General features: G+C 35.3%; 2 protein-coding genes across 6 annotated transcripts in view; one reads left to right on the forward strand and one right to left on the reverse strand.

Annotated features, from left to right (window-relative positions):
- Positions 1-1,845: 1,845 nt before the first annotated feature.
- On the forward strand, positions 1,846-3,061 carry PMCH (pro-melanin concentrating hormone). Its single transcript, XM_010410453.4, has 3 exons — positions 1,846-2,097; positions 2,589-2,790; positions 3,012-3,061. The coding sequence occupies exons 1-3, from the start codon at positions 1,846-1,848 to the stop codon at positions 3,059-3,061; spliced, it is 504 nt and encodes a 167-aa protein (XP_010408755.3).
- Positions 3,062-3,082: 21 nt separating this feature from the next.
- The window catches only part of LOC104696230 (PARP1 binding protein), a 41,711-nt gene continuing 18,027 nt past the window's right edge, over positions 3,083-26,766 (reverse strand). For 4 of the 5 annotated variants that reach the window (XM_019292365.2, XM_019292364.2, XM_010410455.3 and 1 more), the window contains 5 exons: positions 19,566-19,749; positions 14,648-14,826; positions 13,326-13,407; positions 4,398-4,539; positions 3,083-3,748 (listed from right to left, as the gene is read on the reverse strand). In XM_019292365.2, the coding sequence (XP_019147910.1) occupies positions 3,414-3,748; positions 4,398-4,539; positions 13,326-13,407; positions 14,648-14,826; positions 19,566-19,749 (922 nt within the window). In that variant the 3' untranslated portion in view covers positions 3,083-3,413. The remainder of the gene's footprint in view (positions 3,749-4,397; positions 4,540-13,325; positions 13,408-14,647; positions 14,827-19,565; positions 19,750-26,766) is intronic. The other variant, XM_019292366.2, reaches the window with a different exon arrangement.

A 26,766-nucleotide genomic window follows, 5' to 3' on the forward strand; every position in this document is an offset into this window, starting at 1 on the left:
AAGATCCTGGGGCAAGTACCACAAGTTTGCCCTGACTTCGTATTCTTTCACAGACATCAGCTTGTGTCTCATAGTAGACAATTAGATAGATGCTGTAGATGGACTTTGTGAATGACCCAGGTCAGTTGTACTCATTGTAGCTGTGCTTTGTATTAAATGACAGAGGCATTTGAAAGTGAGCCCCATGTGAGATGCTGCACACTTGTGGGTGCCAGAGCTTCAGAGAAGCAGACGTTCCAGCCATCTACCCAATTACTGGGTTGATAGCTTGTTCTCCAACCTTTAATTGACAGACCAACATATAAAAAGTAAACCTTGCTGCCAACACAGCTCCAAAGCACTCCTCCCGTTCTGCCAAGGCTGAGCTAAATGAAAAGTACCTGGAACAGCATACATGGCTTTTGCTTTATTAATTAAACAAAACTGTACAAATACTTAATGTGAGGGAGAAATACAAATTAGCAAACAGAGATTGGATGAGAAGTATTAAACCACGTACAATCAACTCTCAAATTTGTCTCCTCTGTAGCCAGGCAATTAAAGAAAACACTTCAATTGCCCAGAGGCAAGTACAGGCTCTATAGCAAGGAAATGAAAATAATAAGAAGAAACAATTCTGTTTGTGAGAGAGGCTTTGCTCGGAAAGGATTAAATGCACTTTCTTCATTTGGAGAAAAGTGGGCACACCAAAAATTTTCCTTAGTCAAAATTTGCTTAGTCCAGCATGACATTTTCCTATGAAACATCTTACCAAGAAGTTACTTTGGCAAGGTAGGTAGTTTTCCAGGAAGTTAGCAGTGAACAGTGGCGAATTCCCTAGTGCTTTGCCTTGAATGGCAGCATGCTTAGTGTCCTGCACTAACCTAAAGGAAAAAACAAACATGATGTACCAGCTAAGAGGCACACAGCCACTGAATGTGTGGTTTCCATCACTGACATTAAGAGATTAACTAAATTTCAGCTGGCCCTATTTGCTTTCCAGATAACGCAAAAAACCCCAAACCAAAACAAACAAAACCAGCCAACAACAAAAAACCCAGACCCAGACAACAACAACAAAATGACAGTATGCAGACACCTCTACCTTTTCTTCCACAGGATAATAGACACATTTCACTTTTTAAATGAAAAACTGAAGTTTAGTTTTCTTTCTACATTCTTAGCAATCATATTTGACTATGTTATATTTCTGGCTGAGAAGAGTCCACTTTCGGTAAGAAAATACAGGCAAACATAGTTAATTAGGAATTAATAAATATTTCTAGCCATTAACTCTGTATAATGCAACTTGACATAATAGACATGAAAATACAAATTAATTATTTCAACTTTAACACGGTAGCAGTCTAAGCTATCATCAAATTTCAAGAATTTCAACTCTTTAGTGAATCCAGTTTTGATCAAAAGAGATGATACATCACACCTTTACAACAATCCTGCTTACTTATGTAGATGAGTTCTTCTTTGTAAATTGCCTTAATCAGAGGTAAGGCTTTATAAACAACACAAATGGACATTACTTTTTCTGGTTTTCTGTGAACTTTGTTATACTAATCCACCAAAAGGAACTAATCTGTTCTAAAAGCATACAAAGAAACAAATTATCCATGACAAAGAAATGTTTTAGTTCTAAACAGCTGGAATTAGATGGATTATTGAAAAGGTTACTCTTTAATATGAGTCATTTTAAAAGAATGAACTCATCAGCCATTGAAGTAGTTTCCATTCAACCTGTAGAATATATAAAGCATGCCATTCCAGAAATGGAAAACAATTATTTACCACTGGAAAAGGTTTCTTAGAATTTGAGAAGTACCAAACCTCTCAAGCATTAAATAACTAAAAATGTGCATCACATCATACATCCTAATTCTCTCTCTTCTCTCTCTTTTTTCTCAAGGTCTTCTACTCTCTGTTTCAAAATCTCTGCAAGAAGTAGAAGATGAAGATATGTTGCTAGCAGCATTAAATCTAGGAAAAACTCTACGAAATGGAGATAAAACTATGAACAGGGGAGTGATACCTTTGCTGAAGCACTACAAGACTGAAGACAGCACTGTTTTCAATGAAAAGAATGCTGGAAACACGAAGTTTTTGGTGAGTTCAGCTATACATTTTGGCTTAATTGTAAAATTGAAACTCATTTATACCCTTTTAGAAAGCAAGTACAATGATTTAAAGCAATAACCATGTAAATATACAAAAAATATCAGTTTAACATAACATAGTCAAGAAAAAAAATTCAACTCTGTGTATCTAATGCCAAGATTCTAAATGCGTAACTTGGACAGTTGAATGAAATCTGATTTTTACCGATAGTAGCCAAAACTTGGAGGATGGGCAGGGGGGGAACCTATATTTATATTTGATGCATGTCCCTATATGCAGCAACAGGTTTTTAACTTTGCCAAACATGACACTCACTATTTAATTATGTCCATTAAACCATTTTGGCCAAAGATGTAAAGGAGGCATTACTTTCAAGATATGATCTTGAAACAAAGAATACCTGCACTGTTGAAGTATAAAGTACTAAATGTGAACACAACTCACTTTAAAGATAAACCTCTTGTCTTCCCTCAAAACAGGACAGAGGTTCCAGACACGATTTCTTCAACCATGTTATGCCAATCAACTTAGGTAGAAAACAACTACCTTATCCTGCACTGAAGGGAGCCATGGCTTTTCCAGCTGACACTGAAATTCAAAATATTCAGTCAACACAGGAAAGAGAGACCACAGATGAAGAAAATTCAGCTAAATTCCCTATAGGAAGAAGAGATTTTGACAGTAAATATATTTTATTTTTACACAAAAGATTATTTCATTCTGGTAAATTACAGTGCAATGTCAATATAGCAATTTGGTAAAGGTTCATTTAGAACCTTCATGTCTGTTATGATTCGGTGCACAGGGGAGGGAGCATTTGTTAAATAAATATTTCCAGAGGCCATAAAAATTATAGTTCTTTGATGATATAAACTTTCAGACTCTTATTTTTTCTCCTGTAGTCCTCAGGTGTATGCTGGGAAGAGTCTATCGACCTTGTTGGCAAGTGTGAAAACTACTGATCTCCACCATATTCTTTGAAGATTAAACATTTTATTCTGAATTTAATGTAATTTGAAGTTACTGAGTGTTAGTGTGGTTGTACATACGCATAAAAAAAAATTTCCCATCAAATTGTAGAGGGATACATAATTCATTACCAAAAATAAGTGTAATTATTAACAATGTATTGTTACTAAAAAATAAAAGACTTCAGCATAATCCAGACTTGTAAGCAGTTGTCTAATACAATACACAAGATACTTTCAATTATTTACCTATGAAAGGAAGTAATTCATGAATTTCACCTGTTTTCTTGCAAAATTTTACAACTGTCAACATACCATGTACGTGAAAACAAAAACTTAGAGCTGAAAAAAGCGAGTTAATTTTGCCTGACCAGCAATCAACTTATTCTTACTTGCAGTTTTGGTCTGTTTTCTTTTTTTACCAATTTTGCTGTCCAAGTCCTTCTGAGAGCTGTTTGAAGTCTTAAGTCTTTTAGTATTTTTTTGCAAAGATGGTTCACTTTCCTTGTCACAGATTATTTTGTCGTTATTCAAATCCATCTGTTCATTCTCGGAGTTCTTGTTCCTTGGCTGACAACTCAGCTTTCCCATTTCTGTATAACTTCTAGTCTGGTGAACACTTTCAGAAATAGTTCCAAGCACTGGTACATCAAGACATGAATTTGTACCTTCTGTCATGTAAGAATATCAAAAACATATGTGAAGAAATAAAAAGTTACCTGAGAATATACATCCTTTTTCTGTAAGGACTACCATGTTATTTTTTTTCTTTTAAATCAAAACTAATGTATTACCAATAAAACTAAGCTACGCTGGTCATTGCTATTACATTTGCTATGTGTTCATAAGTGCATTGCCAATTTAAAATTACACTGCTCAAAACATGTGATAACTGACTTAAGGAAGTGGATTTATAACTTTAAGATATTGGAAGAGAGGGTTAAAGGGCATAGAAATTTTATATATTGTATAGTTTATAGTGCAGTAAAACAAATTTTCCCCCCAATTAATGGCAAAAATACAGATTTGACTTGGATTACTTTTGTAGAATAACAACAAATATGTCATATATGCAACATATATATTTTTTTTTTACCTCAAGATAGCATCAACAAATTTTTCAAACATTTCTATTTTCAAAGCATTGAGATTACAGTTTTATTGCAAAAAGATTTAACTGGCATATGAGACATTGAGAACAATGAGATGTTTTTGTTCTTTTTGTTGAAAACATTTATACTGAGTTCTACTAAAGGCTTTCTGGACAGCATTTAAAATATTACCTATCACATTTATTTATTCAACCCTACCACAGCTTACCTGTGCATTTTCCATCTTTTGAACGTTGCTTTGGTACAGGATGTTTGCAGGTTGGAATTGCATGGGAATGCTGACCACTCATTTCACTCAAATCATTTTTATATGTACAGGCAAACTGGGATTTAATTGAAGACTGCTTCATCTGCAAATACCAATCTGCAATTAGCTTTCATTATTTACAAAAGAGAAAGACAACACCTGCAAGACTAGTAAAATAATAAGCTTTCCCATTCTTCTCACAGAAAAATGGATATGCTCACATTAAAAAAGAAAATTAAGTATTCATTTACAAAGTGTAAGGGCTTTCAAGGATAATCATTTACTATTCTAATAGAAGTCCTAAAATAATTAAAAAATCTCTTCTTCAGCTCTTTCAGAAAGTTACACATTAACTCTCTCAGAGCTCCAGCTTAAAGTTTTCTCTCTTAAGTTAGGCCTTAGTCTTCCAATAGACTCCACTGTTTTGAGTAGGTGTCATAGCTACCACAGTCAATTTCCATACTTCTATAGGTCATCATCTATACTTACACCTGAAAGGGGAATATAAAGTGCTATTTCAGATTTCCCATTTATTCACAAAACAAAGCCATTTCACCATTGAATGCCAATGTCTAACTCCAGATTTGTCAAAGCACACTCATTTAGCTCAAGTCACAGGTAAAATTTCCTCAGCTTATTCTTAAGTTACAGTTTCATATCACCTGAGAATTTCAGGTCAAGCTTTGTACTTCCCATACCATTGATCATAAATGATATAGATTCTGCAAGACAAATTCTGCCCCCACTTTCATCTGAAAGTGCACTGGATTATACAAATTACATTGAAAGATGTAGCACAAAGCAGATAATTACAATACATTTGGATTTTTAGCTAATAATTTTAACACAACAAAGGCAAATTTAAATCAATTCGAGCTGAACAGGTGCAATAGCAAAAACATCAGAGAAAAGAACAAGCAATAAACACTGTTACAAAATAAATATTGCTATACAAATAGATAGCAGGAGTGATTTTGTTGAATAAGAGGTTTACAGCCACTTTTCTGATTAAAAGGTTTGCATTATGCAAGTCTACTTTTCTTCTTAGCACAAGCAAGATTAAAACTCACAGTTCAGATTTGACCCTTAGAGATATAATTTTCTTCTAACTCAAATTCTCAGATTTAGAAGGGAAGAAAATAATGTTTCCAGAAGCTGCCTTTCACAGAGAACTTCATCCACAAAATTCAGTCACAATTTATGCCACTTTCATCACATCCTGCTTTCACACACATACATAACAGACTCAAGCTTATCACTGACATGCAGTCTAGTTATCTCTTCATGGTACTGCTGTTGGCCAGGTGAACACACTGGTCTATTTGGAAAAAAATATCCCATTCATTTACAGAAACATAGTTGTTCTTTCTGGTTTAATATGCCTGGACATACATGGTTTTACTTTAATCCTCAGTATTCCCTTCAGGAGTCAAAAAGGCCAAATTTTCCCTGTTGTCCATCATTCTTAAACTTCAATTTATCTGGGCCAGATTACAGACTGAGACAACATGGAAAGAAAAGCAGATTTAACAGGGCAAACTAGCAAGCCTGACTCTCAACAACTCAAATCTCTTTCAAGTGTTAATCTACTTTGTACTTAAAATATTTACCACAAAATAAGACTATATACATAGACATTTCAAGGTTTGTGTGCTTCAAGATTAAGCCTCAGCTCACTGACTCTAAGTAGAATCATAGAATATGCTGAGCTGGAAGGGACCCACAAGGATCATCGAGTCCAACCCCTGGCCCTGCACAGGACAGCCCCAAGAATCACACCATGTGCCAGAGAGCATTATCCAAAGACTTCTTGAACTCTGTCAAGCCTGGTGCTGTCACCACTGCACTGGGAGCCCGTTCCAATGCCCAGTCAACATTCAGGTGAACATCATTTTCCTAATATCCAACCTAACCCCCTTAAAAAGCTTCATGCCATTCCCTCATGTCCTATTGCTGGTCACCTGAGAGATCAGTATCTGCACCTCTTCTTCCCCTTGTGAGGAAGCTGTAGACTGTATGTCATTAACTTTATACTCTTTTCAGAAAGTGTTTTGAAGTATAGAGCAGCTGTCTAGTTTAAATTTAATCAACATCATATTGTACAATTACAATATTAAGAAAATAAAGGGTTGCATCTCCTTTAAGCTTCAGGTTACTGTAAATATGAATGAAAATATTTTCCAGTACCTGACATGTTTCTGAAAAACTTCATCTAAATCCTTTAAAAATTCCTCAATTCTCAATTATTGTTCAATAAATGAGACACATCAAAAATTATGCAATACCTTCAACAGCTTTCTATCACATTCATATTGCAAGAAGCAAATAAGCTACAATTTTGCTAAGCTGATGAATCTGTAATAAATACAGCATTAAAAACAAAATTTGAGCAAGAAAGTCTGATAGCTACCATTCTATAACCAACAATAAATGCAGTTATTTTTTTTATGAACAACAGTGTTTCTTTTTTACCACTCCCATCTGACACTTCACTAATTCAGTTTGTAGGGACAGAAAATGTGGAGTCAAAGGACAGAAGTCAAGCTCAAATACTGAAAAACAGCATAAACTTATCTGTGTTTCAACTTCACTGAAGCTTGAAATATGTCTGTATTGCATCACCTACCATTCAGGCATTTGCAAACAGTACACAAACCTCTACCAAACCAGACTGTTGATGCTAGAAGTAATCTAGGGGGCATATATATAGTGTAAGACAACTTGTTGAAGCAGTCAAACATTTCAACTAGTCTGGGAATGTATATTCACTAGTATAAAGAACTGTATTACATTGGGTGAAGTAGCAATAAGCAAATTTTAACAGCCTGAAGGCAGCACAAAGGATCACAAGTCTAGCGCTGAATTAGGAAGTAGAGCTTCACTGGAATGTTTTTAAGAAGAAAGATCAACCTAAAATTTACTTGAAGCACACAATGAAGCCTGTCAACAGCTTGAAAAAGCTCTTAGGAAAAGAGCTCTTAGAGTTCTTTTAAATTAAATTCCATAAAATTCACTGCTTTAAGAGCACCACTCCAGTGACCCACAGCTCAGGGAGAGAAAAAAGGTTGGGAGATGACTTTGCTAACTGAGTAGCTGCACACGAAGGGCATACAACAAACGCAGCCTTACTATGCCCCCTTTCCTCTTCAAAAGCAAGTGGGATGTTGCTCTTATTCCCATAAGAAGAAAGAAATTCTGCTTCATTTCAGAAAAAAAAAAGGTTCACTGTTTTCACTCTTCAGCTGCAAGAAGGTAGGAGAGAATTACAACTGGTTCAGCATAAGTAGGTCAATCAGAAGTCCTAATAAGCAGATAAAGCAGTACATTCTCCCACCTTGACATCTGTATCTCGAGAAATTTTTCAGTTGGTCAAGATGCCCATATAAAACATTCACTTTTATGTGAAATATTAATGGTGCATGCTCTATTTATTTCTAAAAGTCAGATTATAATCTGTTCCAGATCTCCTTCCAGCATCTGCATACAGACAGTACTGCCAATATTTAGTCACTAAGAATGTTGAGATTTGGTTTTTATACAGTGGAATGGCATAATAGAATTTGAAAACCTACATCAGTAACAACAAACACATGTTTTTATTTTCTAGCCAAACAACTAGAGTACTATCTGGAAGAAAAGAAGAGATAAAAAGAAATTTATTTTCTCCACCTTTACCCTTTTCCTTTTAGAAAAAAAATCTTCAAGGAAAGTTGAAAGAAGGAGTTGAAAAAGGGAAGAGAGTACAAAGGGAAGAGTAACAAAACAATAAATGATCTTTCCCAAACCCATGGCATGTTATTAAAAAAATATCCTGGATAGCTCAGGTAGTGGCAAGCTTTTATTGTACTGAAACAATCACTTTTTTTTTAGTGTGATATTGTACCAGCCTTTTGCTATCCCAAAATAACCTGCTACTGTTTTGAGAACATAAACCTCAAATCACCTAATTATTGGCTTTCAAACAAAACTCACAGCTATGGATCCTAAATAAAGTAGTTTAGGGGTTTTGTAGAAATAAAAATGGTATTTTCTACACAAATGTGGTTTATCAACCGACACCAAGTCTTTCTTCAGATTTTGTACTGAACTTAAAACATTTTCCTTCCCTTCACTTCTCTAATAAACTATCAGTCAATTTTGGTGTTCTCCTTAATTATACTCTCCTTAATTATATATAATTATACTTTGGAAATAAATATTTCTTGCAACGACAGATGAGACTACTACCTGAAGAAGATTGTTTTCTTTATTACTATGACTCTTCTGTTCACAATTACAGTGGGCATACAAGAAAACTCTTGATAACTTCCTGTTCATAGTTTTCCAAGTCACAGTTTATTTGTACTGGAATCACAAACAGGCAAAACAATTCTCTCAAGTAACAGCATTTAGAGAACTAAGCAATGAAAAATAACAGCAGTGCATGAAGCTCGATATTAAGTCATTTTATAGAGACATGAAAAAGTCACATGAGAAAGGCAGACCAGGATTTTTGCTTTGTGGAGCTTTTTTCTTGGAAGGATTTCTATACACAGTAAAATTACAATGAACTTCAAGCATGCCAAGATTTGTTAGAGTTCTTAAGCCACAAATTCTTCTTAAAACTAAAACTGCAGCTATGTTCCCAATTGGAGGGAAATAGTGCCTCATATAGGAAAGGTTGTCTCCGGTTACATTAAGAAAAAAACACACCAAACTACTGAAAATTCTTGCAGCTGTTTCAGGGTAAGTCTGTTAACAATACAGCAGGATTTCTAAAACAAAATATTAAAAGGCTAAAATAATCTTAACTTTACAAAAAAGTATCTGTTACACTCTCATATATTGCATGCTTACAGCCTAATAACTTCGGTTCGTCTCTTCTTAACTCCTAAAGTTCTCAGTTTCACTCATTAGTGAAATCCCATTAGTTCAGGAACAGTACTTCACCTACAACTTGAAAGTCTCATTAATATTTTGCAGTGCAGAAGAAAGATGAAAATCTTATTATGCAACATTTTTGTTGTGCTAAGTTGCTCTTCAGCCTAAACAAGGCAGGTTATTGTAACAGACTGTTCATTCCCCTCTCACACCACTAAGCAGGGTTTTAACAATGCGTTGAATTCAATAAAATAACTAGTCGAAGAAACAGGGTATCTACTCATTTCATAGAAATAGAAATATGATTCAAAAAAGCAGACATAAGGCTGGACAAACCCTTTTCAGATAAAATAATTTTCTCCTGTCCAATTAAGCCTCTTACATATTTCTGTAAAGCAGAGGAGTGGTAAGGACAGCTGACGAGACATAACTTAATACGTGTTCCACAGACCTTTCTGAATTAAAGACTCCTTCTACAAAATACCATTCACCAGAAGACACTTCACTTAAGCAATAGATAAACTTGAAACTAAATTGTCTCCCAAAGCAAGACCAAGTTTCGTATCGTTATTCTTACCTACTTCTGCTAGAGGAAATGAAACAATACAACATGCTTGTTCCCCAGACTTCTTTCTCATCAAGCAATACGAGCAACACTTTTGCTTGTGAACAAATGCCATTATAGCTAGGTGATCTTTCTGTGTTTCTTCCAGTATTTAATGAGGATTGAGAGACAAAAAATATTTCTTTGTCATTCACTGTTGCCAGGAGTTTGTTTTGGCACAACGGAAATATCCACAAGATTTATTTTATTTCTGAACACCAATTGCAGTTCATAGCTACCTGTTTACTTTATCCACTGTCCTTATTTTTAGATACTAAAACACACACATGTGATGATGTATCCTAGGTCCAAATATTATCAAACTGCATTCCTCCACACAATTCCACAGAAGCTGAGAGATCAGTTCCTCTTAAGGAAAGAGAGGGCACAACAGCTTTTTTTTCTCTCTTACTTTTTTACAAATTTATTTTTAATTCAGGTGTTTCTCTTTTTTCTTTCTAGATTTTACTGAATTTCTTCATTTAACATACATATTGATGGGACTCAGCATACAGCCAAACTAATCACCACTACTGTGTTTTTCATCCCTTCTCAAATATCATGGAAAAGGTAACTTTTATGGGACAAGTCCTAATGAAACATCATTAATTTATACTATAGACTAACCACCTAACACCTATCAGAGGCAGCATGGTAAAAAGGTCCTTCGGGCAACTTTTTTGAACTAAAGCTACCATCACATATATGGCAAAAGCAACTTCGCTGAAGGATCACAGATATTGAGAAGAAACATCATATTGCTATTCCCTTATTCAAAAAGCAAATATCTGTACCTCTTCTGAATCAATTCCTAACATGAGTGCAGTATGCATAACAAAATTTGTAACTGTGAATTTTACAAGCAACCTGTACACATTTCAAGATGGTTGCATGGAATAACAATGGAGACTGACACTCACTGTAAGAAGGTGGCAACTATTACTACAGTACTTGAGACCTGCAGTCATGGACAAGGAATTCTTTGTGCTATGTGCCATACAGTAAGGACCAAACAAAAATTATTTCTACCAAGAGACATTACAATCCTAGACAAGAAATATATGGATTCATAGAGAAAGGAACTGAAATGAGTCACTGTAGTGGGCATTTATCTCAACAAAAAGCACTACTAAGGTTTGGGGAAAGGTTGATTTAAAGGTACTGAAAAAGGTTTGAAAGGAGTTTAATGAGTTCTGCAGATAGCTATAGGAAATCCCTTCAGCCATAAGAAACCGTGTAAAAGGCAGCTAAAAGGATTCATCTGAAAATTAACAAATGAACAACAAAGACTGGTATTGCAGGCTGAATATAAGCAAGGACAGAGCAAAGCAGCAAATCAGAAAAAAATCACTGGATTCAGACAGGCTAAAACAAGTAGTTTATATGTACCACAACTTAAATGAACAGACTGAGATGCGAACAGTAGGATAGCATCTAGTGTCTAATCACTTTGATAAGAATTTTTTGGATAGCAATCTCAGTGAAGAAAGGTAGGCGAAAGTTGCAACTACCAAATCCAAGAAAAACACACAGCAGCACTTCAAAAAGTAAAATGGACACCTAATAAGTTACACTTGAGTAGACACAGAGACAGAAAAAAATTCCAGAAGTGTCGTGGAGTGAAAATATAACACATACAATACCTAACATGTACAGTACCTTCTTCAGTGTTAAATATACCAGGAAAGACAGACTTACCACCTCAAGATAAAGAGCTGGCTATCCACAGAATAGTATAGAATTGACAAAAGATGTCAGTTTTGACACAAGAACACTAAGGTCACTCTAGATCTGTGAATTGTTGATAGCTGAAGTTGTTTGTAGATGTATGCAGCCACAAAGAAAGTACAGAAAGAGAAGAGAAAGATAGGGGACTTAATTTCTTCATAATAAAAAAAAAAGAATATGGAGGAGTAGAAACATGCAAATTAAACTGTAGAAATTGTTAGAAAACTAGAGAGAAAAAACCCAAAAATAACATGAAAGATCAACATTTTAAGAAAGAAGTAGGATTTTATATGAGAGGGTGGAATTCAAATATGAATGGCAGAGAACTGAGTTTTAGTTATAGAAGTCAGCAGTTGTTTGGCACCAACCATTTTAGTTGACTCATATTTTTGCTTGTTTCTGTCAAAAACTTGTCAAACCAGCAAATGTCTCAAATGTGACAGGTAATTACTTTTAGATAATAATTTTTGCACTTTGATACTGAACACAGCTCTTGCATCCAATTACAAAACTTCCATTAATATAAGGGAATGATGTATCTCAACATTTTATGCACACACCATGATACGTTTTTGCTATTTGATGAGTAAAGCTGCAATTTAAATATGTTGTTTACATAAAATTAGAGAAGAGCCTTTATCAATTTTTCATAATTTGCCTATGAGTTTTAAACTAAATTTCACCCTAATTAGTGCATGTATCCAAAATGCCCATCATTGATCCAATCCACAAAAAAGGACTCAGAATGAAGTTGGAGCATATTTAAAATGCATGCTGAAAACACTGACAGTGCTATTCATTTTAATGTCTTTCTACTTCTTAGGCATGCACTGTGTGTTCAAGCTTATCTAGTGTCCAGTGACAGAAAGATATTTTCCATTGTGCTGTTCTAGAACCAGTTCTGATGACTTAAAACACCTCTTCCTTATATACTAATTAGATTTGTGTTTTTACATATTGTCAGGACAAAGTTTGCAAAAAACATTATGCCACTACTTTTATTTAGCTTTCTGTTGAAATACAGCAGAAGACAAACTCTGCTTCCATCCATAGTCTCAACATTCAAGTCTAGCAATTTTAAGGAGAAATACTATGTAAAATGAAGTACACTGAAAGACAGCAGTTTTCAGAAATATTGTTCTTTTGAATAGAGCCCCTCACAATACCAACACGCTCTTGTAAAGTTCCATTTCATCTACAAAAAGCAAACATTAGCATCTTTATTTTACTGTTCACAAAGCAATGTTATGGAAATGTCCTCAGATTGATACAAACAAAAAGCATCAAAAGAAAAAAAGCATTGAAAATGTCATTATTACACCTTTTCAATGTCTGTTTTATCAAAACTAAAATCAGGTGAGAGTATTCAGTTTTCTCTGTTTTCAGATAGCTTGGTTTATTTCTATGGTCCTGAAATACACAGATAGGTAAATGAACAGAGAGATTAACCCACTAAGAAATCTTCATTAGGAAGTACTTTAAAGTTTAAAGCCTCTTTTTTCTGGAGTTTTAGATATTTCTATTCATATTACAGTACTGCTCTAGTTGGGCCAATTACTGCAAGTTAATCACAATTACATTTCTTCAGCTATGGGGTAAAAATCTCAACTATCTGGCTGAAATGTAATGCTGCTATTTTTATTTTATCACTATTATTACAATGCCTCTATAGTGGCATAGCAATTACTACAGAGTACCTTAATTACTTTTTCATCCATAGATTTCAGAATACGTTGTCTAAGAGGTTTTGGAGAAGATCCATCGGATCGTGCCGGAGAGCTACATTAAAAAGAGGTAAGTATTTAGAACATGTAAAAGGAATTAGTTAATAAAAGTTTTTGCCATACCAAGTTCCTCAGAAACAGGAAGGCAAATATCTTCACTCTCCAAGCTTTACTTTGATTTCTACCTTCCTAAAGAACCACGTACATTGTGACAACTGAAGAGAGCATAAAGAAACCAAACCAACAGTTCCAATTTCTGGTACTCATTTTGCAGTATATTTCCAATACTGTAGCTCTGCAGACACAGTATTATTAGTAGTAGTAATGGTGGTGATGAACTTCTAAGCCACCATTCTACTTACACCCCCATGAACAGCATCAGATTGATATTCAGTATAATTTTCCTCCTATTTGCAGACTTCTCAATAGAAATATTCACACAAAATGTTTCCACTCTTACATGCTATTATGTAACTAGTTATGTACATCAACGAAAAAATTTGATGCTTATGATGAAAAAAAATTAATTATACACATAAAGGGGGATTTTTTGGTCTTGCAATAAGAACTAAGCTATGCTTTTGTAAATGATTACTTCTCTCTTTAAGCTCATGGCAGATCAATGTGCATATGAGGACAGGTTTTTCATTAATAATTCATTCTTTATTTACCTCAATTCATCCAATTTTTTTCATAAATAAAATTTGGTTTCTTTAGTTTGCTCTTTATTTTATTTCTAATTGTCTGTGGTGCAAAATTTGTGCCAGCCTTGCAATGGTTCTCCTATTTTAATTGCCAAAATATGTAGCTTCAAAATAGCTTCATCATGTTACTGCCTACACTATTGTTCTGGTTCATGAATCCTCTTTTTAACCCATAGTGTCAAAATTCTTAGCATCCTGTTCTTTCAGCAACTGAAGATTCCTGAGGACCAGTGACCAAATAAATCATCACTGCTTCTTCAGTGCATGGATAGGGGAGTTTCCTTGTCAGTGCCCAGAGAAATGGGTTTTCAAGAGTCCTTCATAAAGTCTGCGTGGCCCAGAAATGTACACTCTCAAAAAGTCCATGCTACAAAAGTATCTTGAAGATACAGAAAATGCAAATGAAGACTTAGAAAACCCTTGAAAACTCAAAACTGTTCTAAAATTGCTTTCCTTTTACACCTAATCTCACAGCAGACAGCACTGTGTTTATTTGCTTCATCTAAGTAACATCAATGCTTTGTTAGACACTCAGATCCCTTAAAAAATCCAAACAAACTAACAGAACAAAAGCAACCTCCTAAAACTCACCTGAAAAGTGTCAAAACAGAGGTGATACCAAATAAATTTAAACTTTCATTGTCACATAACAGATCCGCTTTGTTCTGGGTAGGAGGACTGACAGCTTCTTCATCCAGAAGAACTTGCAAGACCTTTACAGTATCTCTGCCACAATATGCAGTGCCATGATTTATGGAATGCAATTTTGGCTGCAAGTAAATAAAAAGGAACATAAAATGGCAAAGTTCAACAAGCCAGGCCAATAGCTCACCTCCAAAATCAATCCACATCAGCACAACATGTGAGAACCCCCTCCTTCCCTTTTCCAGTAAGCATTTATGGGGAACTTCTCCATGGGAAAGTTTCTCATCCCAAGCAATTAGTAGAGTTTAGATCACTTCCAGCTACAGGTATACACTGATGAGTAAGTCACATAGAAAAATATACAAATCTATGCTGAAACTGTGCAGCAGAAATGAGCATTCTATGTTCTGGTACACAAACACTTTCTGGTGAAGTCCAACCAGTCTGACAAACAATCTGCTAAAGCTGTTGGTTAAAAGCAAGATTTCCATCAAGATTTGACAACAGAGGTACTTGGCACAATTTCCTGTTGTTTGGGTGAGTTCCTCATGATTTTCCCCAAGAATAAAGAATTCCTTAAAGAAAAAACCAATCCACGTCTGGAAGTGCTCAATACAACAGTCAGCAGTACAGATGGAGAAATCCAGGGCCACTGTGGGACTTTACAAATTGAAAGTTTGCTGTAATTTTCTTTAAAGGTACTAGGAATTCCATGGAGAAATTTAGGGCTTAATACACAGTGGTAGTTTTAAAAAACTATAGGCTCTCTTATTTACTAATACACAGAAACATTGAATGCCCTGACTTTATTCTGAAGGGCAAGACAAGCAATGAACTGCATTTATCTAATCAGTTAACTGCTTTTAAACACAGTCTTGAAAAGATCAAATTCTATTTTTCTCTCTATTTGATTACATCAATTAGTGTATGTAGCTTTCAAGAAACCATAGCAACACATGTCAGTCAGCTACTATAAGTTATAATCAATAGCTAGAAATAGCAATTACAGAAATGGCTGTTACTTGGCTTTACAGAATTGGCCTATTTCAGTACCATTTAATTTCCTCAAATTTTATTCTGAGTCTCTTCAGTCATTACATCACCATAACATAGATTAAATGTCATGTGTGCCATTGTGAATTTATCTTAATGAAAAAAGTAAAAATTTGGCATCATCTTGACTGATGATACACAAAGGAAAAAAAATCTTTAGAAATAACTCAGAAATCTCAAGTACTACAACATCAGAGACTCAACTCTGTGTACTAACCATGGACAAAAGTCCAGGGCAAAGTAAGAATTCCAGGTAAGACAACAAAAAGATTTCGGAAAGACAAAAAAAAAAATCTTGTTTATAAATAAGCTTAAAATTACAAATCAAAATTTTTTTTAAAATAAAATAGTTGCCCAGTCTTTCAAGAGTAGTGACCATTAGCTACTCCAGACTATTCTGCTTAGTTGCATCCAGAAACACCAGCCAGATTCCATTTACTGCAGTAATTTTCTTAGGAAGAAATTAATCATAATTCCTATTAGTCACTCATGCAGGCTTCAACACAAAGTAGTGCTTCCTGCTGCATAAAGTAATAACTTTTCCTGGAGCTCTAGATTCTTATAAACCAGGTATTTGCAGGAAAACTGAGCAATGATGGAAGAAAACTGCCACTGCCAGGAGAAAAGCAAATATTTTTCTAATGAAGTTACTCTTTTCAGGTACATTTTATGAGGAAACAGCCTTACTGGGAGCTAGTGGAGGTATAATTTTCGCCTCTATACTTATTTTAAATTTGCACTCAAAGAAATGATTCAATCTCTTACATAGGAAAAAACCCCTAACATCCTATTGAACCAGAACTTATACTGAATTTAGATTTTTTCTGAAAAATTATAGCATCATGGGGTTACTCTATTAAGTGAAATCAAAACCAAACCTCCAAGATCTATGTAAAAATCTGAACAAAGCATTAATCTTTGCTGTCCTGAGATCTTAATAGAACAATACAGATGTTCTAATTTTTTATAGAGTTCAAATTAATTTGGAAAACTTATGGGACCTTTTCAATTTTGCTTTCTTTTTCCATTACAAATGGCAACCTATCCCTCTATATGTTTAGTAAAATGTTCTTCCACACCAAGGTCCATTTGATATCACTATCTTAACATTTTTCTAAGTTCCCTTTTCCACCCCTCATCTCTGTGAATCATCTGTTTAAGGATAATTGTTAAAATAGACCTTCATCACAATCTTCACAGACTTCATTTACATCAACAAAAAGAATTCCCCACACCAAAACCAAAATAACAAACAATGCTGACAAAGGCAAGCAATTTACACATATTCTACCTCTCATCCCTTCACAATTAAAAAAAAAATAAGTTTCCTCACACTTAGTCTGTTCTCTATGAATGTTCAGTCTACATTTTGGTCGTTACCTCTCTCAACTACTGTCCTTATCTCTAATTCCTCAGGCCCCACAAAGGACTGCAGTGGTTGACCCTAGTTAGCTGCCAGGTGCTCGCCAAGCTGCTCTGTCCTTCCTCCTCCTAAATAGGACAGGAAGTGAAAAAATGTTGAAAAAAGCTCATGGGGCCAAAATGAGGACAGGTTGTTCACTTACCAATTACCACCATAGGTAAAACAAACTTGACTTTATGAAATCAATGTAATTTATTGCCATTTAATCATAATGGGACCACATCCTTCTTCCCAGACTCTACATCACTCACAACTTTTCCACCTCCTTCCCTCAAGTGGCACAGGGGGATGGGGAATGAGGACTGCAGCCAGTTCCTAACACTTTTGTCCCTTCTGTTTCTTCTTCCTTACATTCTTACTCTACTCCTCTATGTGGGATACCTCCCATGGGACACAGCCCTTCACAAACCTCACCACTACAGGTCCTCCCCACAGGCTGCAGTTCAACAACTGCTCCAGTGCGGGTGATTTCCACGGGGTGCAGTCCTTCAGGAACAGGCTGCTCCCGAGTAGGACACCTATGAGGTTGCAGGTCCCACCAGAAAATCTGCTTCTGCAAGGAATTCTCTCCATGGGCTGTAATTCCTGGCAAGAACCTCAGCCCATAAACCCACTACAGCACTGGATTTGTGAAGTTAAGTGCCACAGGCACATCCAGACAAGTCATCTCCAATGGCTCTCGTTACATCCATACTGTGGGGAGTACGGATGTACCGTGGGGAGTACGGAGAAAAGGTTTAGCTTAACACCCACCATCTTCTGCTGTGCACCCAAGTGTCCTCACTGAAAAAAACAACAGCAGAATCTGCCCATCCCCAAGTAGGTGGGGTGTTCCAGCAATAACTGACTCAAGAATTGACAAAAAACCTCAATATAGAACCACAGACTCACAAAACTGAGTTCATAAACTGCCCTCAGGTTCCCATCTTGAGAAAAATATTAACTCCACTCTGCTCTCAACAGGATATTTACCCACATTGCTAACATCATCAGGATACAAACATCTTTGCTATCTTCTGCCTCAACAAGGATACTGGTAAACACTTCTATGAGTTGTCAGACTATGAGCTTCTGGAGAACGGTAAGAAACAAGCATCATTTTGGAAAAGCAATGGTGAATTTCTCTGAAGAATGAAGTTTCAATAAAATGCTTTTACCTGGCTTATAATGATCTACATAATTTTTCTAAATTTTATTGGTAGCACAAGTAGCTAAATGAAGACAGAAGTGATGATATTTATAATTTTTTCAGATAAGAAAGAAACAAATAGAAGGATATGAAAGGGAAACAGGGAAATACAGTGAAGAAATATTCATAGCACACAGGAAAATGAGAATGAAATATATACTCCAATATACTCAGTGGAAACACACATTTAAACCAGCTTAAACTGGCCAACAGGCTCTGGCTGGTTTTAGCTGTTTCAAAAAAGAAAAAGGATATTGAAGGTTTGAATAAAATTTGTTAAAAATCTTTTGCTACCATGGCATAATTCCAGTGACTTCACAAAACAAAGCATCCTAACAATTCTAAACACATTCAAGGTGTCTATAATTTTTTTGTAATTTGCTAGAAAAATACATGGCATTAGGTATCTTATACATCAACAATGTAAAACAAAATCATTCAAGCTGGTTGATTTTTTCATCACAAAAAGATTATTATTGAAATCTGAATAGATTCAAAGTACATGAACCACAACTAGAAATCCTGTATTATACTCTAAACACCTGACTTACAGAACTTAAAATATCCTGATTCCTTCCAAGAAAACAAAATCATTGATAGTTTCATTAGTGTCTTGAAACACCAAAAGAGAAAAGGTTACACATGATTGTTTGGGGCTTTAACTCCCCTCCCACTCCACATTTTACCATGTTTTAGACTTTGTTCATATTTAACCTTACTTTGAATGCCTTAGCCTTAGAAGTACTTGATGTTGAACTAATTAAAACCTGTGTGTTTTAATAAAAAATTACTGATACGTGTTCTCAAATCCTAATTCTACTTTCATGAGGTTCTTTTGTTGGGAAATTTGTTATAGATTTACTTCTTTGAAATTAATGGCAAACCTGACGCTTCTAAGTATCTACATTTATAATAACTGGACAACCAAATTAAGATTTGAAGATTATTTTATTTACAAGTCTGAGGTAAGAAATTTAGGTTATGTAAATCAGCTATTTGAAATCCACAGTGTAATCCTCAAGTATAAGTCTTCCAACAAGTTTAAAACCACAGCAGAGAGGAAATGACACTACTTTTGTACTGTTAGAAAAAGATTATACTCTATAGATAGTCCTTTAAAAATGAAAAAGAAAACAGGCAAAAGACATTTGCTTTCTTATAAAACTAAAAAGTAAAAAGAACAAAAGAAGTCCCATTACCCGTGCTGGACTGACTCCAGTAGTGCTAGCAGTCAAGGTTTCCTGTTGTGAATCGATAATATTTTTAATCTTCAAATCCAAATCTTGTACAACTTCCTCTACTGCCTGACAGAAAGGATCCCCATTGCTTCGGCCTTTTATCAAATGCATCTTCACTGTTGACAGAATTCGCCCCCCTGCAATTCTGAAAATAGGCACAGGGTCATCTCCACATTAATCTTGGCAACACTTTAGTATACCTATTAATGCTGAACATAGCCAGTCTTCACTGTTAATCAGAGAGAACAGCTTTGATCTTTTAAATCAAACAGCAGTGGAGATGTACAACACAATAGTTTGCTAAAAAAAAAAAATTATTATAAGGAAAGGTAATGAATTCAGCATTTAGTAATACTCTGAGCTGCAACACAAACTAACTTCTCCTTAGAAGTTCAAAGAAAAGTACTTTCTTTAAACCTACATTTACAGTTTTGCTCATAAACTGTTAAGTGTAAACAAATTTTTTCACTCAAACATGCATTCCTGTTTAATGTCCAATTAGATTTTTGAGTCTTTTGTGCTTTGAGAAGGTGCTCCAAAATCCCAATCTTCTTCCAATTTTATTTAAATAGATAGTAATAGATAGTACTTTAATTAAGATTTTATGAAAGAGAGAATAATCTCCTTTAGCTAAAAGCGTAACATTTTTTCCAGCCCCTAACCAGTATGTTTTACCATTGCTTGAGCAAAGAAAATAAAGCATTACAAGAACCACTCAGCCCTCCTATATTATAATGTATCTCTTCCCAACAGCTTTTTTTTCCTAAATTAGGTTTATAGTCCACACCAAAGCAGAAATTCAGCATCCTGAGATGCTATTGGTACCCACAGAATAATTTTTAGATACATTTATGATGCTGCAAGTGACAGTTCTGTCAACACCCAAAAGCAATGGCTTCATTACTCCAGGTCACAGAGCCAAGAGTGACATGACTTATTTTTCAGCTTCCTCCATGCTTACTGGTTTCCTTCATGCTCCTGCCAGCTTGCCCTAAAAGGGTATCTTGCAAATGCAAATAAAGATGTTTTTTGTATACATTAAATTCTGAAGATAAATTTGAGAATTACAGTTTGGAGAACCTTCATCAAATGAATCTCTCCATGTCTACAATCATATAAATATAAAATAATTGGGCAGAACTAGATAAGAACAGGAGTTAAGTCAGACAAAAAATAGTTTGTTTATATTGTTTCCACTTTAAATACATGGAGGGAACTGAGCCAGGGACCTTACTGTTTTGGCTTATTCTGGGTGAACAAGACTCCTGTAAATAACTTGAAAAACCTGAAGTAAACATGCAACTATTTTTTGTGGGGTTTTTTTTGTTTGTTTGTTTGCTTGGGGTTTTTTTTATTGTCCTTTTTTGGGTTTTTATGTGTAAAACCCAAATATTTTCACACAATTCTCAGCTTCAGCTTTTACAGACTAAAGATTATACAATTCACATTAGATTTTTCAGGCATCATTAAACAGAAAAACTTATGCTTTGAAGAAATTTAAGAACAATGTATGCACTTGGCCAAAAGAAAAATCCCCATGTCAAGTCTCTCTGTAGACTTGATCCTGTAGACAGATGGGTCTGTTAAGACCCATCCAGATCTTGGAAAAGACAGTTTAAAGAAAAAAATTTAAAAATCTACTGTACCACTGCTCCAAATCCCACAATTCTATCTAACCACAAGAAAATAAAAAGTTCAAAGGGAGGAAAAAAAAAAAAAAATCCACTGCAAGTTGTCAAGAGGTAAGAGGAGAGCATTGTTGAAGAAGAGCTCTGTTTCAGAGATGCATATAGGAACTGTAGCCAAGTCTCCTGATACTTCTTGCCAGACTGATCTGTTTTCCTCAATCCTAACCTTACATTTTCCAAAATAATATCCTCAAACGAGAAAAGTATTGTATTAAATTAGGAGTATCTGTTCCATAAATACTGCACTGAACCTAGAACTGCAAGAAAAATGAGCAGGTGAAGGGATTGACTGAAATTCCCTGTGAAAACCAGGGTCACTTATTTCTATCTACAGGTATGTTGAACTAACATCTTTATCGTTTGCACATATTTAAGATATATACACGTATGTATGCTAGAAGAAAAAATATTATTGTACAACTAGTGCTGGGTACTAGCACAGTTAATTAAGATAATTATGCCCTTAATTTAAATGCTTCGCTCTGCATGTGACTCAATTACCTTATAGATTTTCACTGCGAAAAAATAACAAACTTTTGACAAAAACATTTTCATTTTCTATGTTTACTTTTTTGCCTTTATTGTCCAATGCCAACTAAAGATACTAGAAATAAAAGTTCATTTAATATCTTCTTCTCCCCATATTCCTTCTCTTTTTCCAGGAATGAGTTCCAGTCTCCTAACAGATATACAGAGTACTAACTGGAGCAAAGAAAAGTTTATTTACACTTCAACTAGAATTTATATCAACAGGCCAAGACATAAAATGCTGATTCAATGTGTGCAGATTAGTACTGAAATGCCCTGCTATAGCTTATGCCATTTTACACCAGAATATAACATAAGTTGTGTTGTGTCATTAGTCTTGCATATATATATATGTTGAATATATACAATATATATTACAAATATTATGAATACATATAATATAATGTCATTAGTCTTGCACATACGTAATGTTGAATCTAGTTATTAGATCCATTTCTAGTGAGGTTCAAAAAGACTAACTAAAAGCATGATGATAAAAGTAAAATGTGGTAAAAAAGCACCTTGGGGTGTTTGGGATTTTGGGGGTTTGTTTGTTTTACAAAGATTGGCTTCACAAAGATTTACAAACCCTATTCCAGATTGTTCTGATATTACTCTTTTATAGATTTATTTTACTCAGAAGATCAGTTGAACTTAAACAAACTGTAAAATATCTGACATCGCACTAAAAAAATATTTATAGTAATAAAATAAAGTTGGAAACTGTTATCCACTTTGCAATTCCTAACAGCCAGAAGGACCACAAAGGTTTGTTTTAAATATGGAATTACATATGCAATATGCATCTCACGATAATTTTTACAGCAGCAAAAGTGAAGAATTTTTTCTCTTTTTAATTCTGAAAGTGGAGCAAGAAAACTAGTTGAATTCAAGAATGAACCTGTTACGTTAAACAAAACAATGCCATTTGTCTAAGGCAATAGAGAACTGAAAAGACCTTGTCCCTTCTAGTCAGTGCTCCTGCTAAAAAGCTTTCTGGGACGTTTTATTCAGATCACAGGCTACTGATATGTGGTATTTTAGGATAAAGTGCTTCAGTATCACATCTATAGTCTTTTAAACTGCATTGAAGGAGGACTCTTACCAAATTCAGTCAGCAAATATAGTCACCAAATGCCACCATGACACATTGTAAAATAGCATTTCTTTTTTAAAGCTAGTAATACGATTCTGTTCAGAGTCACATGCAGCATTTCTCTGTTCCAAATGTATGAACCAAAAGAAAAATCAGCTAGAAAACCAAATTCTATCTTCATCTATGATAGAAATAACAAAAGGAAATTCATCCGTGTAATTGTAAATGGAAGAAAAACCCCAACACTTTAGAAACAACCATCTTCCACTGTCCGACAGAGAATGTTTGAGCAGATGCCTGAGGTCAATAGTACAGTAGCACCCTTCCAATGAATGGATCCAGCAAAGTCCAAACATGACCATCAGCAAGAAAAGTCACAAATATTTTAGACCAACTGACAGAAGGAATGGCTTAACTTCTTCAGCTTTAACCAGCACTAAAACAAGCAGGATTCAGCTCACAAGTGTCTACATATAGATAAAATGAATCATATGTAAAGAATGCCTTCTTTGCACCACCGCTCCTAAAGAGAGTTTTAAAAGAACAGTACAATGTAAAACTCCACCTGTTACCCAGGCACTGGACAAATCATATCTTTTGTCACTGGTTTCTTCTACTAAAAATATTCACGGATCTTGTGCCCACTTGAATCCTTTTTGCCTTACATCATCCGAGGCCCAACCTGACCCATTTCTATCTAATTTTCCTTATCAAACCATCTTTTCTTATGTAGAAGTAACTAATTTATAAGACAATAACAGCATACCTTGTCTATTCTGTTCCTACTGAGATTGCCAAATTAACAAGCTTCTCTGCTTACCAAAAATCTAAACGACATTGGCAAGAGCTCTTCTTACAGAACTCAAGCCTTAGTGTGAAAAGTTAATACAATGCAGGGGCACTTTTATTTATTTTCTGGAAATACATCTTTTTTGGAAAAGACTAAAATAGCATGAACAAAGAAAAAAAAGTCAAGAATATGGACAATACTCAAAACCTGATAAAAAGCAGAACAGACTCCTAAAGTCTATTCCAGGAACAGAAAAGAATACATCAAAATTCTATTACACTAAGTTCAACATTTTTATTCATTTATTTCAAGTTCAACAGAGGTAAAAAAAAGATGACAAATATATAGCTATCTGATTTAGGTAGTGGGAACAAGTGTCAGAAAAAAGATCACAAACACCCAGTGATCACAGGGTGGGAAGAGATCATGGCCTTTTTTCCTTGTTATGGATTTAAAAGATGTTTTAGAACTTGACAAAAACTGATCAGTTATCTAATTTTTTGTTTTAGAGCTATAGGAAGAGATTAGCAGTAACTCCATTCTCAAACACCAAGCAGCAAGATGTCAACTAGAACTTGATCTACCTGGGTAGAAGAGTGAGTCAAAATTAATCTAGGAAACAATACACTACAAATGCTTCTAACAGGGCAGTAACCGTGCCTTTAAAGCAAATCTAAAGTTTTATTTCTAATTATGTTATATGCATAAACTAATAAAAGTTAGCAGTTCATGTTAATTTAAAGATTTCAACAATAAAATCGTATCAGTGAACTTATCTAGATTTTAAATACATCTGTTAAAAAAAACTATATCAAAGCACTCAGTACTCAAAAATTCAACCTCAAGCAATGGATGTATGATTATTAATCTAATTTCCTAACAGATGTCAACATTAAGTGAAGACTCTTCCTTAGACCCTTTGGAGTTTCACAGTTTATTACATCCATAACAAAAACACAGCAAAAAACCAATCCTGTTGCAGAGTATTTTTTTCATGTTGCTGCTGCTTTTGCTGTATGGGCTAGAATTTCTCTTTTAGCTTGGTGGAAGAAACTAGAGCGACTCTTCTTATTCTTCATCCCAAGCTTTGCTACCCAAGTCTGGTGACAAAGGTAGTATAAAAGTAAACAAGTAATCTTCCCAGAATAAGTCTTGATAAGCAGTCATTGAATCCCCTGTGATAAAGTTCTGAAATGCAAAGGAGCTCAGGAAAGCCGTTATTAACTATAATATAAATGATATTATACTATAATAATATTATGAGCACAAGACAAGTCCATCACAATACTTAGGAAAATATGCAGAAATATCAGCAGACCAGCTTGGCTAAACAGTGAACTGATGACAGAGCTTGAAGGCAAAAGGGCTTCACACAGAATGGTGAAGAAGGGTCAGATCACAAACAATCTAGAAACATCACCCTAGAATTTAGGGATGTTTTCAGGAAAACCAAAGCTCACCTGGAGTTGAGAATTATAAGGAATGTCAAAGGAGCTTCACCTGCTGAACAAAGAAAATGAGGGATCTTTGCTGAAAGGCAGATTTTGCAACAGTGTGGACACAGATAAAACAGAAGTACTCTGTGCCTTCTTTGCCTCAGTCTTCACCAACATGGTCTCCTGGGCCTCTGATAAGAGCAATTTTTCAGAAAAGAACTGCCAGCAGTGGATAAAGATCAAATCAGGCTTCACTTGACAGTACTGATTACATTCAAGTACATTGAACCAAATGGACTGCATCCAAGAATCTTAACAGAACTGGCAAATACCCTCACATAAGACAACTTCCTATCATCTTTGAAAAGTCATGGTGACCAGGTGAGGTCCCCAACAAATGGCGAAAAGCAAATCATTGCAAAAAAAAAAAAAAAAAAAAAAAGACCAGACGGACAGTTTGGGGGACCACAAGTTCAGCAGCCTCACTTTGTTCCTTAAGAAAATAATGCAAAGTCTTCTAAGAAAACATATCTGGGCATATGAAGGATTAGGTGGTGGCTGGTAACTATAAGCATGTATTTATCATCAAGTGTAAATTATACCTGACCAATCTGTTTTCCCCCTATAATTAAACTACTTGATTTGCAGACCAGGGGAGAATGGTGGGTGCCATTTAGCTTGGTTGTAGCAAGGCTTTCAACTCTGTCAGAGAATACTCTCAACATACAAGTATTGATGCTACAGTCTGGATGGATGGACAAAGAGAGGAGTTAACAACTGGTTGGATGACCACGCTCAGAAGGTAGCAAACATGTTGTAATAATGCAGTAACACAGGGGCCTATCCTGAAACCTGGTTTTTTTCTATTATCTTTGGCAGTGACTCTCTAAAAATACATGCTCATCAAGTTTGCAGATGACACCAAATTGGATGGAACAAGTCAATACGCTTGAGGGCAGAGCTGCCATGGAAAAATACCTAAACAGACAAGAGGAACGGGCTGACAGGAACCATATGAAATTCAACAAGACATGCGAAGTCTTGGAAAGGAATAACCCCTTGCAACGATACAGCCGGGGAGCAGCTCTGTGTAAAAAACCTGGGAGTCCTGGTGCATGTTCAGCAAGTGAGCCGTGAGCCAGGAGCATGCCTTGGCAGCAAAGAAGGCCTACAGTATCCTTGGCTGCATCAACAGTAGCGTAGCCAGTAGTCTGAGGAATGTGATTATCCCTCTCTAATCAGCACTCGTTGGACCAAATTTAGAATACTGTGTCCAGTTTTGGGCCCCCAGTCCAGGAAAGACACTGATAAACTGGAACAAGTTCAGCAGAGGACTGCCAAGCTGGTCAGGGAGACATGCCCTTTGAGAAGCAGCTAAGGGAACAGTTTGTTCAGTCCGCAGAAGAGAAGGCTTCAGGGGGATTTACTAAACAGCTTTCCAATACCTACAGGGTGGCAACCAAGAAGATGGAGCCAGACTCCTCATGTTGACAGACAGTGAAAAAAGACAATAGGCATAAACTGAAACAAGAGAGGTCCCAACTAAATATAAGAAAAAAACCCACAACTTTTCACCATGAGGACAAAAGCAGTGGAATAGGTTGCCAAGAGGGAGATTAAAAAC

This window comes from Corvus cornix, chromosome 1A, assembly GCF_000738735.6.
Source record: "Corvus cornix cornix isolate S_Up_H32 chromosome 1A, ASM73873v5, whole genome shotgun sequence".
Classification (NCBI taxonomy): Eukaryota; Metazoa; Chordata; class Aves; order Passeriformes; family Corvidae; genus Corvus; species Corvus cornix.

Excerpts from the sequence above, each read along its gene's own strand:
- PMCH (XM_010410453.4), top strand. The coding sequence starts at position 1,846 with ATGTGCATCACATCATACATCCTAATTCTCTCTCTTCTCTCTCTTTTT. Across the intron at positions 2,098-2,588 it reads CTGGAAACACGAAGTTTTTG|GACAGAGGTTCCAGACACGA; the intron begins GTGAGTTCAGCT and ends CCCTCAAAACAG. Across the intron at positions 2,791-3,011 it reads AGGAAGAAGAGATTTTGACA|TCCTCAGGTGTATGCTGGGA; the intron begins GTAAATATATTT and ends TTTCTCCTGTAG.